The following is a 13,642-nucleotide window of genomic DNA, read 5'->3' on the forward strand; positions in this document are numbered from 1 at the left end:
ACAGATAAGATGGGTTAAGGCTCGACTCTGCATTTCAAAGATTTCGCAGTCAACGTTTACAGACTTTTTCGATCACATCTTTGAAAGGTGATAGTTGAAGACAGCATGTCCGATTACTAAGCCATTTATTAATTTGAGTACATTTCTGTTGATTTTGAAAAAACCTGACAATATTCTTATTGTTGACTTGAATGAGCTGTTTGGTTTACCTTAGGACCTGAAAATTTGTCCGAGCCTTCTTAAGAAATTCGTATTCAATGTTTTTATGTATTTGGGAATCTGGAAAGTGGAAATACTGCAAAAAGTTTCGAATCTGGCTATGGGTCTGGGTTACTATATACACAAAATATCGGCCTTGTTGGTGAAAAATTAAATGTAAGTTTTAGATTCTTCCACCAATTTTTTTGAAAATAATAAAATCATTGGTTTTCACAACACATGTTAGCTTCTATATTCCTGGTATATTTTTAGGTTTCTCTCTTATTTACTCATTGAATAAATAGATTGTATGTAAAGTTTTATTGCCGTTGTAGTAATCTCACGAAACCCATAGATCAGAAAATATCAATGATTTACAAGACGAATACATGGGTTAGGATGAGGTGGGGATAGAGTGAAAGGAAAAGGTTTTCAACCAATATAATAGACGAAAAAAAATTATAGATTGGTGAAATTATTTATATTGCTTTTTCCATACAACTATTAAAGTACTTACATACGTCTACTTTCCTTCCATCTTTCATTTATTCTTCCTCAACTAAAAATTTCAGCCGCATGATTGCATAGTATCGATGGGAGCCTACTTTAAAGAGAATGGAATAGAAATTGAGGATGAAATAAAATACTTTTTGGAAAATTTAAAAATGTTTCCAACTTTTTCCTCATACTTTGCAGAAACCTAGTTCAATTTAATTTTGAATAAGATTAGGTTGAGGTACGACAACACAAAACATCAGGAACGCTATTCAAACATATATACCTGTGTTTTCGAATTTAAATATAATTTATTAATTAAACAACTGAATTAAAAATTTACACAAAAATTCAATAAAACTCATACATTAATATTGGTTTTACCAATTAGGGGAAACAATAAGTAAATAAATATTTAAAAAAATGGAAGCGGGGTTCGCCAATATGTGGTTCTAGAAGTTATTGTAAATAGGACACACTCGTGCCTGAGATTTTAATCGAACTTCTATTTATATATATTGTTTAAACTTTTCTATTAGATACCAACACAACATCATTATTCCCGTATTTTGAGTTACTTTTCCTTTAAACTGATGTGATGGGAAATTTTTGGACGATCTTAAACTGTCATGGGGAATTGTATATTTATATACACAATAGGTACAGGTATATTTTTCTCAACTAACTAGTCTTTTTACTGATACCTATGTTGAGTAAGAAGAATCTAAACAAGCTCTGAAAGCAAATTGGATATTTTAATTTATATCTTATAATTTTTTAGTTAAGAGGATTTTTAATATTTTACCATATTATAGTCTTAAGTATTAAGTTGTAGTCTTTTGAACTCAATAGACGATTTCATTTTCGTCATATGTTTCCATTGTCCATGAGTTATGAACTAAAATTTAAACCTAAAATAATGTTGACAGGATTGTCTGTTTTGAGAATAGATTAATTATACCATACTTCTTCTTATAGCGATGCTAGTATTTACTTTAGAGTTTCAAAAATATTTAGAATTATTGTTGTATTTGTTTTGGCACATAAATAAGCTTAAATGATTTGGGCATCTGTAGCTTTTATACCTACATCTAGCTGTTCTATTCTCGTCTTCTGCTATTATCCGATCATGCGATCACAGCGGATTCTGAATAAGAATTATATAAATTAGAAACATTCTTTCACGAGTAGTACAATATATCAATAACTTGAAGTATTTTAAAGACCCTTTAGGGTTTCTATATTCAATATTTTTCAGGTGAATCTTCCGATATTTTGTTTTAATATTGTTTGTTTGATTGTTTTTCTTTTTTTTTCAATTGATTGTTTAAAAGTAAGCCATATAAAGAAGTCGATATTCAATACGTTAACACATGATCAATAAAGTGCTACTTACAGCCACAAGAGTGCTCTATAGCTGATGCTAGAAATTGTTATTTCAATGTATATAAAATAGTAATGTTTAATAACAGAATTGATGGTCTTATGCCATATACAACAGTTTAATATATATACTTAGAATGAGATAGGAAATATGTTTATGTTATCACTGTCGTTAATAGTTTGTCTTTGTTGCTCAATTAAATTAATAAATACTGAATTCAGTTATGCATTTGGTACAATATGAATGGATTTTTTGGCGCTCAAAAATCGTCGATTAGTAATAAAAAAAATCCCTAGCTAATACTGTTAACATTTAAGTCAGTCCGGATCATATCGAAGCATGTTTCATCTGCAAAAAGAGTGCAACTAGCTCTTTGCGAAAAACACTCAATTTTCTTTAAAAACCGAATGAAAACTAGCAAAAAGTTAGCCAAGATTAGAAAGGTCGCGCCAAAGTCTTCTAAAAAAAAATTAATTATAATCGTTTTCTGCGGTAATCGTGGTGAGGAAAAATTGAAACTCCTTTTTTCGGCCCTATCACAATAAGTTATTCGCACAAAGAGGAAAGAGTTATGAGCAATCAATTTCAGATTTCTGCAAAATTCATCATTTCACACTGCATTGGTTTCTCGGGACCAATTTTGAAAAAACTCAACTCATATCATTCAACAATTGTGGTATTCGACTGATTTAGAACCGTGTCACTTCTGGCTATGCCCTAAGCTAAAAAGATCATTCCAAACATAGCGTTTCAACATGGTTGAGATAATTAAAATTGAATCGCTGCTCGTTTTGAAGGCCATTCCGAATCTTGACTTCAAAAATTATGTCGAAGGTACCCGAACATATAGCCAGGATTGGATAAAACGTTAACACCAGCGAACTATGTTGAGAGGAGACCTTGAAGAGAATGGATTAGATTTAAAAGAATTAATAAACGTTCTTTAAAGTAATTAATAGTTTCACCATATTTTTGGATCACAGTGTTATTATATTATAAAAATAAAAAAATGTTTGTTTATTAAAATATTGCGTAAATATTTTTTTATTTTGAAATGATTTAAAAGTTTATAAACATTTGTAAAATTACAATATTAATCGTATTATGAACTTCAAGTAACATAAATTAGGAGAAAATTTTTCAGTTTTCGTTATAGGATATATAAAAAATAATAAAAAATAAATACAATAATTATTTCAAAGGTTTAAGTGTAAAATTAGAAGCGAAAAACTTAATTACGCTAGAGAAAAGTGAAGAGTGCAACCTTTTCTTCTGTGAACTTTAAAACTAAGTTAATATCGAAAACATGGATTTAGAATGACTTCCAAAAACGTAGCACATCAGTGCACAAAATGGCAACTCTAGCACCTGAGTTGCCATGTAGCGTTGCCAAGCACAAACTGTCCACACATTTTCCAGCCAACGTATTTTTCGAAATTGCCAGTATCGACTGGTATGGAACAGATTTTTGCTGGCATAGTTGCATAGCCTTCTGGCCATCTGAATTACACGGGCCACGCAGTACTAACAACTAAGGAGTGCCGGTTCATGTATAAGAGCATATATTTAGCAAAGGAAGTAAATATATAAGTCTTTTGCATTGCAGAGTAAAGTTAACAAATAAAATTATCAAAAAAAAAATTATTTAACAAAATACGCGTGAAAATAAATTATAGGTCACGTATGCGCTATTTATGTTACTCTCTAGTATCTTTTATGTATATATATAAATATATTTGTATATGTATATATTGTAGGCTTAGTACATAAGTATAAATGGTGCAATAAATCATGCTATTAAAATATATAATAATAAAGAGAAATAGCCAAATATGAAATTAGAACGAAAAGTGGATAACTGCAGTAAAGGGTTAAGCTTTTGCACACCCTACAGACAGCATTATACAATATAAAAACGTACAACAACATAATTAAGAATTAAGTAGATTTTTATAAAATTAACCTATGGCGGACATTTTGATTTTTGTTGTTTTTTTTGCATTTTTTTAACAAGAAAAATAGTATTTGCTTGTTTTTTTTTTATTTTGTGTGTGATTCGCATTTGTTTCTTCCAATAAGACGCGCCTCTTCGCAGTGATACTTTGTAATGACGTTGACTCCAGTGCTTATAAAGATGCAATAAATGGAGTCAAATCGGGAAATTTAAATATATTCTGTGGTCGCGAACGTTGTACACGTGCTGGTGGTGAATTAAGGCGTGGTGGTTGTGCTTGATTGGAACGCGATTGTGAATTGAAGTTATTCTGTCCATTCAGATAGATACCGCATTGGGAGTTGCAGACTTCGTCGCGTAGGATAGCGTCTTTGGGCCATTGACGAATAAGTTGACCGCAATCAGTGATACGTAAAGAGGCACATTGAGCCTGTTAAAGAAGATGAAGTGGGGAAAAATTAAAACTTATGTTTGTTTTTCAGTGCTAAAACAAAACACTTACGCCCTCATTGGAGCACACACAGCTGGTGCAGGGTGAAGGGAATGCTGATTCTCCAACTCGTACATGTCGATTACCAATTTGACAGCCTTGAACATTTTCACGCCAAGCACTCAAGTCGATTTGTGGCATCGATTGGCAAGGTACGCGTGGATTGCTGTTAACGAGCAACAATCATTAATTTTTATGAAATGTAAAGTTTCCAAAATACTTACAGGAAGTTGCTTGGTAAGTCGAGTGCGGCACGTTGCATGTCACCGGGAACTTCTAAATTTTCGCAGATAATCTTAGCCAGTGTGGTTTTACGTATTTCAGCCAGTTGTGCTTCAGTAAACTTAACTTCGGGATTTTGATTCTCATACCTAAGGATGCAATGTTAAGAGTCATTAGCAAAAAAAGAAAAATTCAATCTTTTGACTCTCACATACCAAAAACGATCACATTTGCGAAGCTGTCTGAACTGAATACCAATAATGCAGGCCAATGTAGGACCTACTAAGCCACCTTGCAATGGTCTCTCAGTCATAGCACCTGGGAACAAATCGATGTCATCTACTGAAGCATAAATTTTCTTGAAACGGTTGATCACCTCATTGGGTATTTCGCGACTTAAGTCACTCCAGGTGGAAGCACGTTTCAAATTACAAAGAGCACGGTAATTGTTGTAAGATGGTATGCCGTGATCACGAGCTGTTGTTGGAGTATAGTGAATAATGTATACCAAATTCGATAAAAAAAAACTAAGATTATACACACCTCTTTGTACGTTCAAAGCGATTAAATCGATACCAGAGAATGGAGTTTTTCTGTCTTCAAATAAGTGATTTGTCACTTCACCGGTAATGAACTGATCCAGTGTTTCCATAGGTGTGGCCACTAAACCTCGCATGATTTCATCAATAATGCCAGGCTATAAGTAAAAATCAGAAATATTTATTTTTGAATACATTTTGAATATAGAAATTTTTATATAGAATAAAATAGGCACCTGCAGAAGTACGTCCATTTTGAAGAAACCATCACGCAACAATAGTGGTGGATCGACAGGTTGGTGTTGTGTACTCAAGCGTGGTATATGTGGACGTAAGAGTGAATGTCCAATACGGAAGGCAGCAGCTGCGAATTCATTGAACACAATCGGACTGCAGGATGGATTGTAATCCTTGTAATAGCCTTGGGGCAATAACTTAAGACCATATAAATTCACAGCATTCCAACTTAAAATACGTGGCAAAAACTCATTGAATGTGATGTGTTGTACTTGTGCCGTGACAATGCGACGGGTATGATGGTACAATTGTTCGCCATTCCAATGAGGGTTCACCCCACGTAAGCCCTCGACGATACGATTGTGCTCTCGTAAGAATGTGGTATGTATAGCAGTCAAGCCTGGCTGTTCAGATCCACGATCATCGCCAGCAATGAAGCAAAGACCATCACGTGATTTGCACTCTGGATGTGTAGCACTTTGTGGTAACAATTCCTTGCCACGTATCGGATGGATGGTCGAATTCAAGCGTCCTGAGAAGCCACGTAATTTATTAGCTACGCAAATATTTTGACCATAAATCATAGAAGCGTCCAAGAAGTGAGTATTTTGGTTGACCTGATCACGTGGGCCAAGTGTTTGCTGACCGGGCAATGATCTCATGGATGGGAAGCATAAGCGTTCGCCACTTGTTACGTTTACTTCAGGGAAGTAATAATCACCAGCTGGAACAGGGAATGGATTACACTCTGGATGCACTGTTTGACGTGAATCGCATGATCTGCAACTGGGAATAGATTCGTGGAAACCTTTGTGTATGGGTGTTAATGTTAAATCGTGATCCAAAAATTGTGCGAACTGCATAACCATAAGTGCATAACGTGTGTGCAAATTAGAAATATCTGGATGTATGAGTGTGGAAATAGAACGTGGATTAGGCAACGGTGCACCAGTGACACCTAGTAGTCTTGGCTTAGAGATAGCGTCTTCATATTGGGATGGCAGCAAACGTGAGAATGTGGACAGCGATTTGCCCCAGTTGGGGTTACGTAAGTTGTTGCAGTAACCAGTGAAAGTACGGAATGGTGTTGTTGTATCACAAGCGGTTGGTGGGTCATCACACTCATTATGTGGTGTCTTTCCATTGCTAGTACCAGCAAGTAAGGTAGTTATGTCAATTGTTTGTAAAGTCTCAGTTAACTCGTTACGATTGAATGCATTCAAGCTTCCGTCAAATGCTTGACGTTTACGACGAGAAATTGATGTGAGTGAGTTTAAGATCTCATTTGAAGTTAATTCGAACATTAAGGAGGAGTTTGCAAGCAACAACGCGTTGCGACTAGCTTTACTGAAAGAAGCAGCAACACCATCTGGAGACTTTGCACTGATGCCACCATCTAAAGAAAATTAAATGATTGGTTCAGTTAGGACCTTTGACAGATAAACGAAAGAAATTTAATCTTACTTGCACGCCATGACTCGTATTCAAACCGTTTACGATCTTCTAGTTCAGTTCTGGCACGTTCTATTGCCGCTTCAATGAGATCGGGGTTCAGTTCCTTAATAGCTTCTTTTACTTCAGGTTCCACTTCGACATGTTCAATAGGTTCTTCATCTTCGGCATTTGCATACCATGGACGCAAATCGAATTTTGGTATTTGGTCGCAATTAAGTAGAGAATTCCTGTTTGAGAACGAATTAGTCTTATTAATCTTATTCTCTTTGAATACGGGGATTTAAAAACTTACAAATAGTTGTCCTCTCTAATGAAAGCCTTGGATTGAGCCTGCTCAACTTGGCTAGAGGCACAAAGTAATCCAGATAAGCTCGTTTGACGTATGCTCTTCAATTGATCCAGAGTAAATGAGGAAGGTGGTATATCGTTTTCATACCAAAAGCGATCACTGCGTTTAAGATGCTCGAATTGAAGTTTCAGTAGGCAAGTTATAGTTGGACCGAAAAGTGAACCAACCGCTGGGTCTTCAAGCAAAGCACCAACCAACAAATCAATATCATCAGCAGTTCTATAAATTTAAATATATTTTATATATGGCACATAATTAAAGCTATATTTGAGATCAGCTTAAACTACTTGTTCCCAAAGTTTAAGAACTATACGCTTATTATTATCGAGGCAGTATGCAGCCATGGTAAAGTAATTGTAAAGAATACTTACTGGTATATATCTCTAAGACTTGTAATGTACTCCTCAGGTATTGTGGAAACTTTGGAAAGAGTATCGAAAGTAATATTGGCTACATCATTTGGGAATAATTGTTCGCATAGATCTAATGCATTGCGATACGAAGGTATGCCGTGGTCGCGACCGCGGTGTATAGCTAGAGCCAATTCAGTCCAACCGTCTTCAGTAGTTGCAGTTGGTATTAGTGATTTCTGTAGAGCGGCAACAGAAAGCAGTTGGGATGCAGACATGGAGTTTGAGATCTATTTAAATAAAAGTACTGTGTTAAAACCATTAAGATAATTTTAGTTAGCTAGCAAATACCATCTCTGGTGGATACATTGTCAGAAAAGCGGGCATTGCACTAAAGGCGAACTCATTGTATACACCACCGTGGTTCGAGCTTGAGTAGTTTGTGGAGTGCTTTTCAGGTGTAAGTCTACAAAAAAAAAGAAAACTATTTACTAAGCATTTTAATTTTGAATCGAGATACTCACCTTAAACCTTCTTTGGCAGTTGTTTCCTGACCCAGAACTAGTGGTAGGAACTCGTTATATGTAATGTGTTGAATTTGTGCGGTAACAATGCGTCTTGATTCCAAAAAGACATCTTCTTCAGACCAGTTCGGATTAATGTGCGCCAATTGTTCACCAATTTTGTTGTGTTCCTGTAGCAAAGCACGGTGTAGTGCCCCAGTTGCGCCGCGTACCTGACAATTTTTGCATGACTCGACCTTAACACCACCGCTAATAAAAGTACGTAGTTGTTGAAAGTCTCTAGTACTTGAGCCATAAAGGCCAGAACCATCTATATATCCAGAAACAACATTCATTTGTTCGCGTTGATCTGCAAATGAAAACGAAAAAAATAAAATACCTGCAAATACGTGGAATGTAAAGACACTTACGTTTATGACAGGTGTCAGCATTAAAACCGGGGGCAGAACGTTTATATTCTTTGCAATCAACTCCAGAACGTACATAGCACTGTTTCAGTTGATTGGGATCCTTAAATTCCGCTGGTGATTTGCAACATTTGTTGTCAATGGGCATTTGGCTAACTTCGTAGAGATCGCTGGCTAAAAGTTGACCCCAAGCTGGCAGCATGGCAGTGACATGTGGATGACGTACATTACCATCGACATGATGTTCCAATTGTTCAATAATAACAGCGGCAGCGGGCAGTGCATGTGTGCCATGTGAGGTGCGAGGTTGACTTATGCCATCAGCATAGTCGGTGGCCAATAGACGCAAGAAGGTGTCACCACGTGCGCCCCATTTACGATATGACACATTGTTACATTCGCCGGTCGGCAAACGATATTTACTCGGTGGGCAGACATCGTAGTTTGAATTCAAATCGGTTTCACCGCAATTGGTGAGTGTGTGCTCTTGCTCCAAACGCAAAGCAGCACGGGCATTCGCTTCTAGATCTTCCGGAATGCGCAATAAGAGACATGGTGAACAAAGGCACCTGAAAAAAGAAAGATAATCGATTATTAATTTAATTTTTTATGTATATGCTTTTTGATTTTTATTTATTTATTGGTTGAATGATCGATTGAACAGAAATTTCGGGAACCATTAAATGGGGTAGTAGACGTAGTAATAATTAATTAGAACTGGTAAAAAACAAAAAAAAAGTATTGGCGAATATATGTTATATACCAAAGTACCTTTCCTTCATATTTCACATATATTTTGCGGTCATCTCTAACCACGATTCATCAACGTACCCAGAAAGGGGTGGGAGTTAGAGACAAATTCCGTCCATGATAATATAATCTACAGATAACGGATTGCCTGAAAACTGCCAAAAATATATTTTCTAGTATAAACACACTTTTCTCTCCCACCTCTGTCACAGTCCTATCATGAGTTGCATTAAGAGCATGAAATCATTGGTCATCAGTCATTGGTTCTTAAGCATCCCTGTTATTGTTTTGAGTACTTAGATGTTATTTCTTTCCATTCTACATATTTTCCTTAGGTGGCTCTATCTATGAGTTCCACATGAAGAACATGAAATGCAATTTAAATAGAGCATTACTGTCACTGTTCTTTGTGCTGAGGTGTAATTTCTTCCTACGCTATATAAAATATATTAATTCTGCCTTGATTATACGAAGCCGTATGTTGAGAGTGATTAAGAGCTATGTATCACTTTTTTATATACTACCTATCTCTGTGTTTCGCTCAACACTTCTGGGTCATATCCCGGCAACTATCAGTTACAGATTTTACAATTTGTTAACAAGTCTATTTAAGTACTTCAGAATGATTATTGATGTATATTAATTTTTTTCATAGCCGAGAATCGGTCCTTGAAGGATTTTATTTTTAAGTTTTCATTGTTACTTCTACACAAAATATTTGACCCCGTTTTTATGCCCAATAAAGTCTATGTGTGTGCATGACATACACTGCAGTATCTCAGTATTTAAAATGTGGTTTATGGATTCATAGTGTGAATGTCAAGAAGTAGTTCATGTGATAGTATAAAGACATTATATATATATATATATATATAGCAGTATGAGTCATATCAGTTACTTTAATTGTAAATGAAGTAAGTGTTCTTTGCAAACAATTAATATACTTCATTGCTGAACTATATAACGACTAGCTTTTAACGATACGTTTAGAGTTGACGTATCTAATAACAGTATACTAGTAGGGGCCTCAGAAAATTATACATAAGTACAATAAATCCACATTAATGCTGGTAATGTTTTCTTCGATTTCTGCTGGTACCTTATCAGGGCCCATTTTCAGTAGCAACCACCAATTGTTTGGGCCGCCCACACGCATTTTCTTCCAAAATGCCAATTAGCATGAGTTTTTCGAGTCGAATTGGCTAGAAATGATGTGCTACATCGATATGCGCTTCTGCTGCGCTTTAACGAGGCGGTATATTGCGCAAGCTGTCATCGTGACGAAATCCCGACGTACTCATGCATGCGACAAGCCATGCGATGTGGCGCAAGTTTAATTGAACAGAATTGAATTAATGTCACTGCGACGCAGTTGCCGATCAATGTTGCAGTGTGGCAAGCTTCTCCGTATTATTTTTCTTCATTTTTGCAGTATCAGGTTTTTTATATTCATTTTTTTCAAATACTTTAAGTTTGTTTGCTGCTTGTTGAGTTACTAGAAAACCACTTAATTCTAGCTCAGCCCTTTACCCAACTGAAGGTTGCATGTTGCAACTTATAATTATGCAATAATGTTGCACAACTAATTCGCATTGAAACTGCATAACAACAACAACAACAACAACAACAACAACAACAACAACAACAACAATTACAAGTAAATAAAAAATAATTATTATAAGTTGTGTTTAACCAAAATTAAGGTCTTCTTTGTGTGTTGCTTAGAAAGAATTGTATTCGTTGATATCCATTAAATTCAAGTACATAAAAATACTAAAATAATTATAAACATATTAATGTTTATAGAAAAATGTATCTAATATTACAGATTTATATATAGCCACATATACGTAGAGTAGCAATTTTTTATGAGACTTTACACATACCAATGATAGATTGTTTATATGACAAAATCGTAATTGGGAGCCTAAAATGTTGTGAATAATGTAGGAACTTGAATTTCAGTAATACAGGATTCTTCTCTTCTATCATTTCAATACATTACCTTAGGGTAATGTAATCACTTATCAAAAAATTATATTTATCTAATCATAAACATAAATAAAAAGATGGAATTCCTATAGGATATGATATTTTTTAGATAGTCACACCTCATTGCAATTCTTCTCTGCATCAAGAAAATTATGAATCTATTCAGCCTTCTCAACACTAGATGGGGTTATGTAAATTTCTCTCGTTATTCGAAGGAATGTTTGATGTTCAATTTCTCTAATGTCTCCCAACTTGCTTATAGTATGATCCTATACGTTCTAGGCATGTCTGTGATAGTGTTTGTGATAGTGTAAGTTATAGACATAGAAATACTCGAATGTTTCCTAAGTGCCCAGTTTCTTGCATAAATTTCTATTGATGATTCTTAACTTAATCGCTGTCCGGAATCGCTGTCTACTTCTTACAAGTAGGCCTCTCACTTTGGAATCGTCATGTTTTAGTTGTAAGTATTAAACTCAAATGTTGACTGCAAAAAACATGTTTCGAAAACAGATTCGTCTGGAAGAGCGCAAGGTATGTGAAGACCAGATGTCTTTTTATAATTCCACTTTTTCTACTTTTATTGGATGATGTTTTTTCCAACATAATTTGGCAAATATTCAGCATTTTTTATGGCAGATTAATAGATTTTAGTTTTTTATTTATTTTGTGAGCAGTCGCCAATCGAAGTCGCGAGCTATTAACATCAAAACTCATGAAGCTTAAGAGACCAGCCGGAAAACTTCATTTCGCTTTTTTGGTCTTTTTTGTAAACATTTTTATTATTTTTTAATACTTTTTTGTGGTTCGTTGAGTGGCTCAAGAGGCGCTGAATAGTATTAAAAGTGAACTTAATTACTTTTTACGTAAATTTAATGTTCGTTAATAAAAAATAGAATGATTACGTCGCAAAAGTTACGTATTCCATTCAAGGTCAAAAGCCTGGCTCAAGTTGTAATTCTCTACCTTTTGGTGTTTTTTCAATTTATTGGCTTATACGACGCTGGCATACTTAAACTTCGCTGCTTCGCTGAGGTGCGTAATTCTTTCGGGTCTTAGGCATGATGATCTGCTTGAGTTGCTTACATTTCCGGCTTCTCACGACGCCTGTCAGCAATGTATTTTGTGTCATGTCAGCGCTGACAAGCTTTACCTTATTTGACGGAGTGGATATATACACAGATATGAAGTACATGGTACATGGTATTAAGATTTAAGTAGTACTTAAGCAGTCTTCTACTAACCCAAGTACCTACGAATTTCAAACATTGACGTATGGTTAAGTTCTTATATTTAGCAAATATTTTTTTTAATTTTATAACAATTGTTTTTTAATTAATCTTATTAAATTCTCTTCGGTTTCCTAAGAAAACACTTCAGTTCAATAAACTCGTTGATTGCTGGCGCCGCTGGCACTGAAACTGGCGTGGCCACTAGTGCTGACGGCGGATTTGCCATTGTCTGATGCACAAATGTGACTATTTGACATTAAAATTTATTACAAAATATTTGTGTTGCTTTATGTTAATCAATTTCCTGTATTTAATTAAAAACTAATTAATTTTAGCTTTACGTTAGCAAATCCCAGTTTGGCATTTCATATCGAATTTTTTATTTATTTAACTAAAAAATTCATAAAATTTGCAATTCTTGCGTTGAAGTCTTTTGTTAGGCAAATTTATTCATGGTATTTAGTCGATTTTGCGTTTATAATCTCTATATTTAAAAATTATCAATAATAAATTAAATTTCTTATTCTTCTTTTTTTAAATGACATAAATAAATAAGTATTATTTTTTATTTTTTTTTTTGCTTAGATTAACAAAAAAGAACAAAACAAACAAAACTAAAACTGATTTTTTTGTATTAATTTTGCTTTAATTTAAATGCAAGTTCGTCGCTTAAGTCTTTTGTTATATTGACTTTTATACGTTGATAAAGGCTGTTGAGGAAATTATAGAGATTGTATATAAATAAAAGCTTATAAAACGGTGTTTAAAATATAGATATCATTTCCGGTACAATTTTTCAATAACTGTATTCAAAATATTATTCTTTCTTTAATATTTAAATAAATTTTTATTAATCGAATTTATAGCTTCATCACATTTAAATTTTGTGTCGAATTTTATGTAGTATGTTATAAATAAACTTAAAGCGATTAAAGGACACATTATCACATAGCAATTTTATAACTCGGTACAGTCCTTTCTTCTTTGCTTTTGGAAGACTAATCTCATTCTAAATACAACAACACACGCGTTTTATTCTTAATATTCAAGAGATATAAAAGGTA

General features: G+C 34.4%; 1 protein-coding gene across 1 annotated transcript in view; it reads right to left on the minus strand.

Annotated features, from left to right (window-relative positions):
* Positions 1 to 4,051: 4,051 nt before the first annotated feature.
* The window catches only part of LOC119689343, a 53,985-nt gene continuing 44,394 nt past the window's right edge, over positions 4,052 to 13,642 (minus strand). The window contains exons 2-13 of the mRNA XM_038104160.1: positions 8,608 to 9,173; positions 8,198 to 8,546; positions 8,025 to 8,139; positions 7,695 to 7,963; positions 7,267 to 7,542; positions 6,984 to 7,201; positions 5,519 to 6,915; positions 5,287 to 5,440; positions 4,959 to 5,220; positions 4,746 to 4,892; positions 4,534 to 4,687; positions 4,052 to 4,461 (exon numbers count right to left, since the gene is read on the minus strand). Coding sequence (XP_037960088.1) covers positions 4,204 to 4,461; positions 4,534 to 4,687; positions 4,746 to 4,892; positions 4,959 to 5,220; positions 5,287 to 5,440; positions 5,519 to 6,915; positions 6,984 to 7,201; positions 7,267 to 7,542; positions 7,695 to 7,963; positions 8,025 to 8,139; positions 8,198 to 8,546; positions 8,608 to 9,173 — 4,165 coding nt within the window. The 3' untranslated portion in view covers positions 4,052 to 4,203. The remainder of the gene's footprint in view (positions 4,462 to 4,533; positions 4,688 to 4,745; positions 4,893 to 4,958; positions 5,221 to 5,286; positions 5,441 to 5,518; positions 6,916 to 6,983; positions 7,202 to 7,266; positions 7,543 to 7,694; positions 7,964 to 8,024; positions 8,140 to 8,197; positions 8,547 to 8,607; positions 9,174 to 13,642) is intronic.

This window comes from Teleopsis dalmanni, chromosome X (genome assembly GCF_002237135.1).
Source record: "Teleopsis dalmanni isolate 2A chromosome X, ASM223713v2, whole genome shotgun sequence".
Lineage (NCBI taxonomy): Eukaryota > Metazoa > Arthropoda > Insecta > Diptera > Diopsidae > Teleopsis > Teleopsis dalmanni.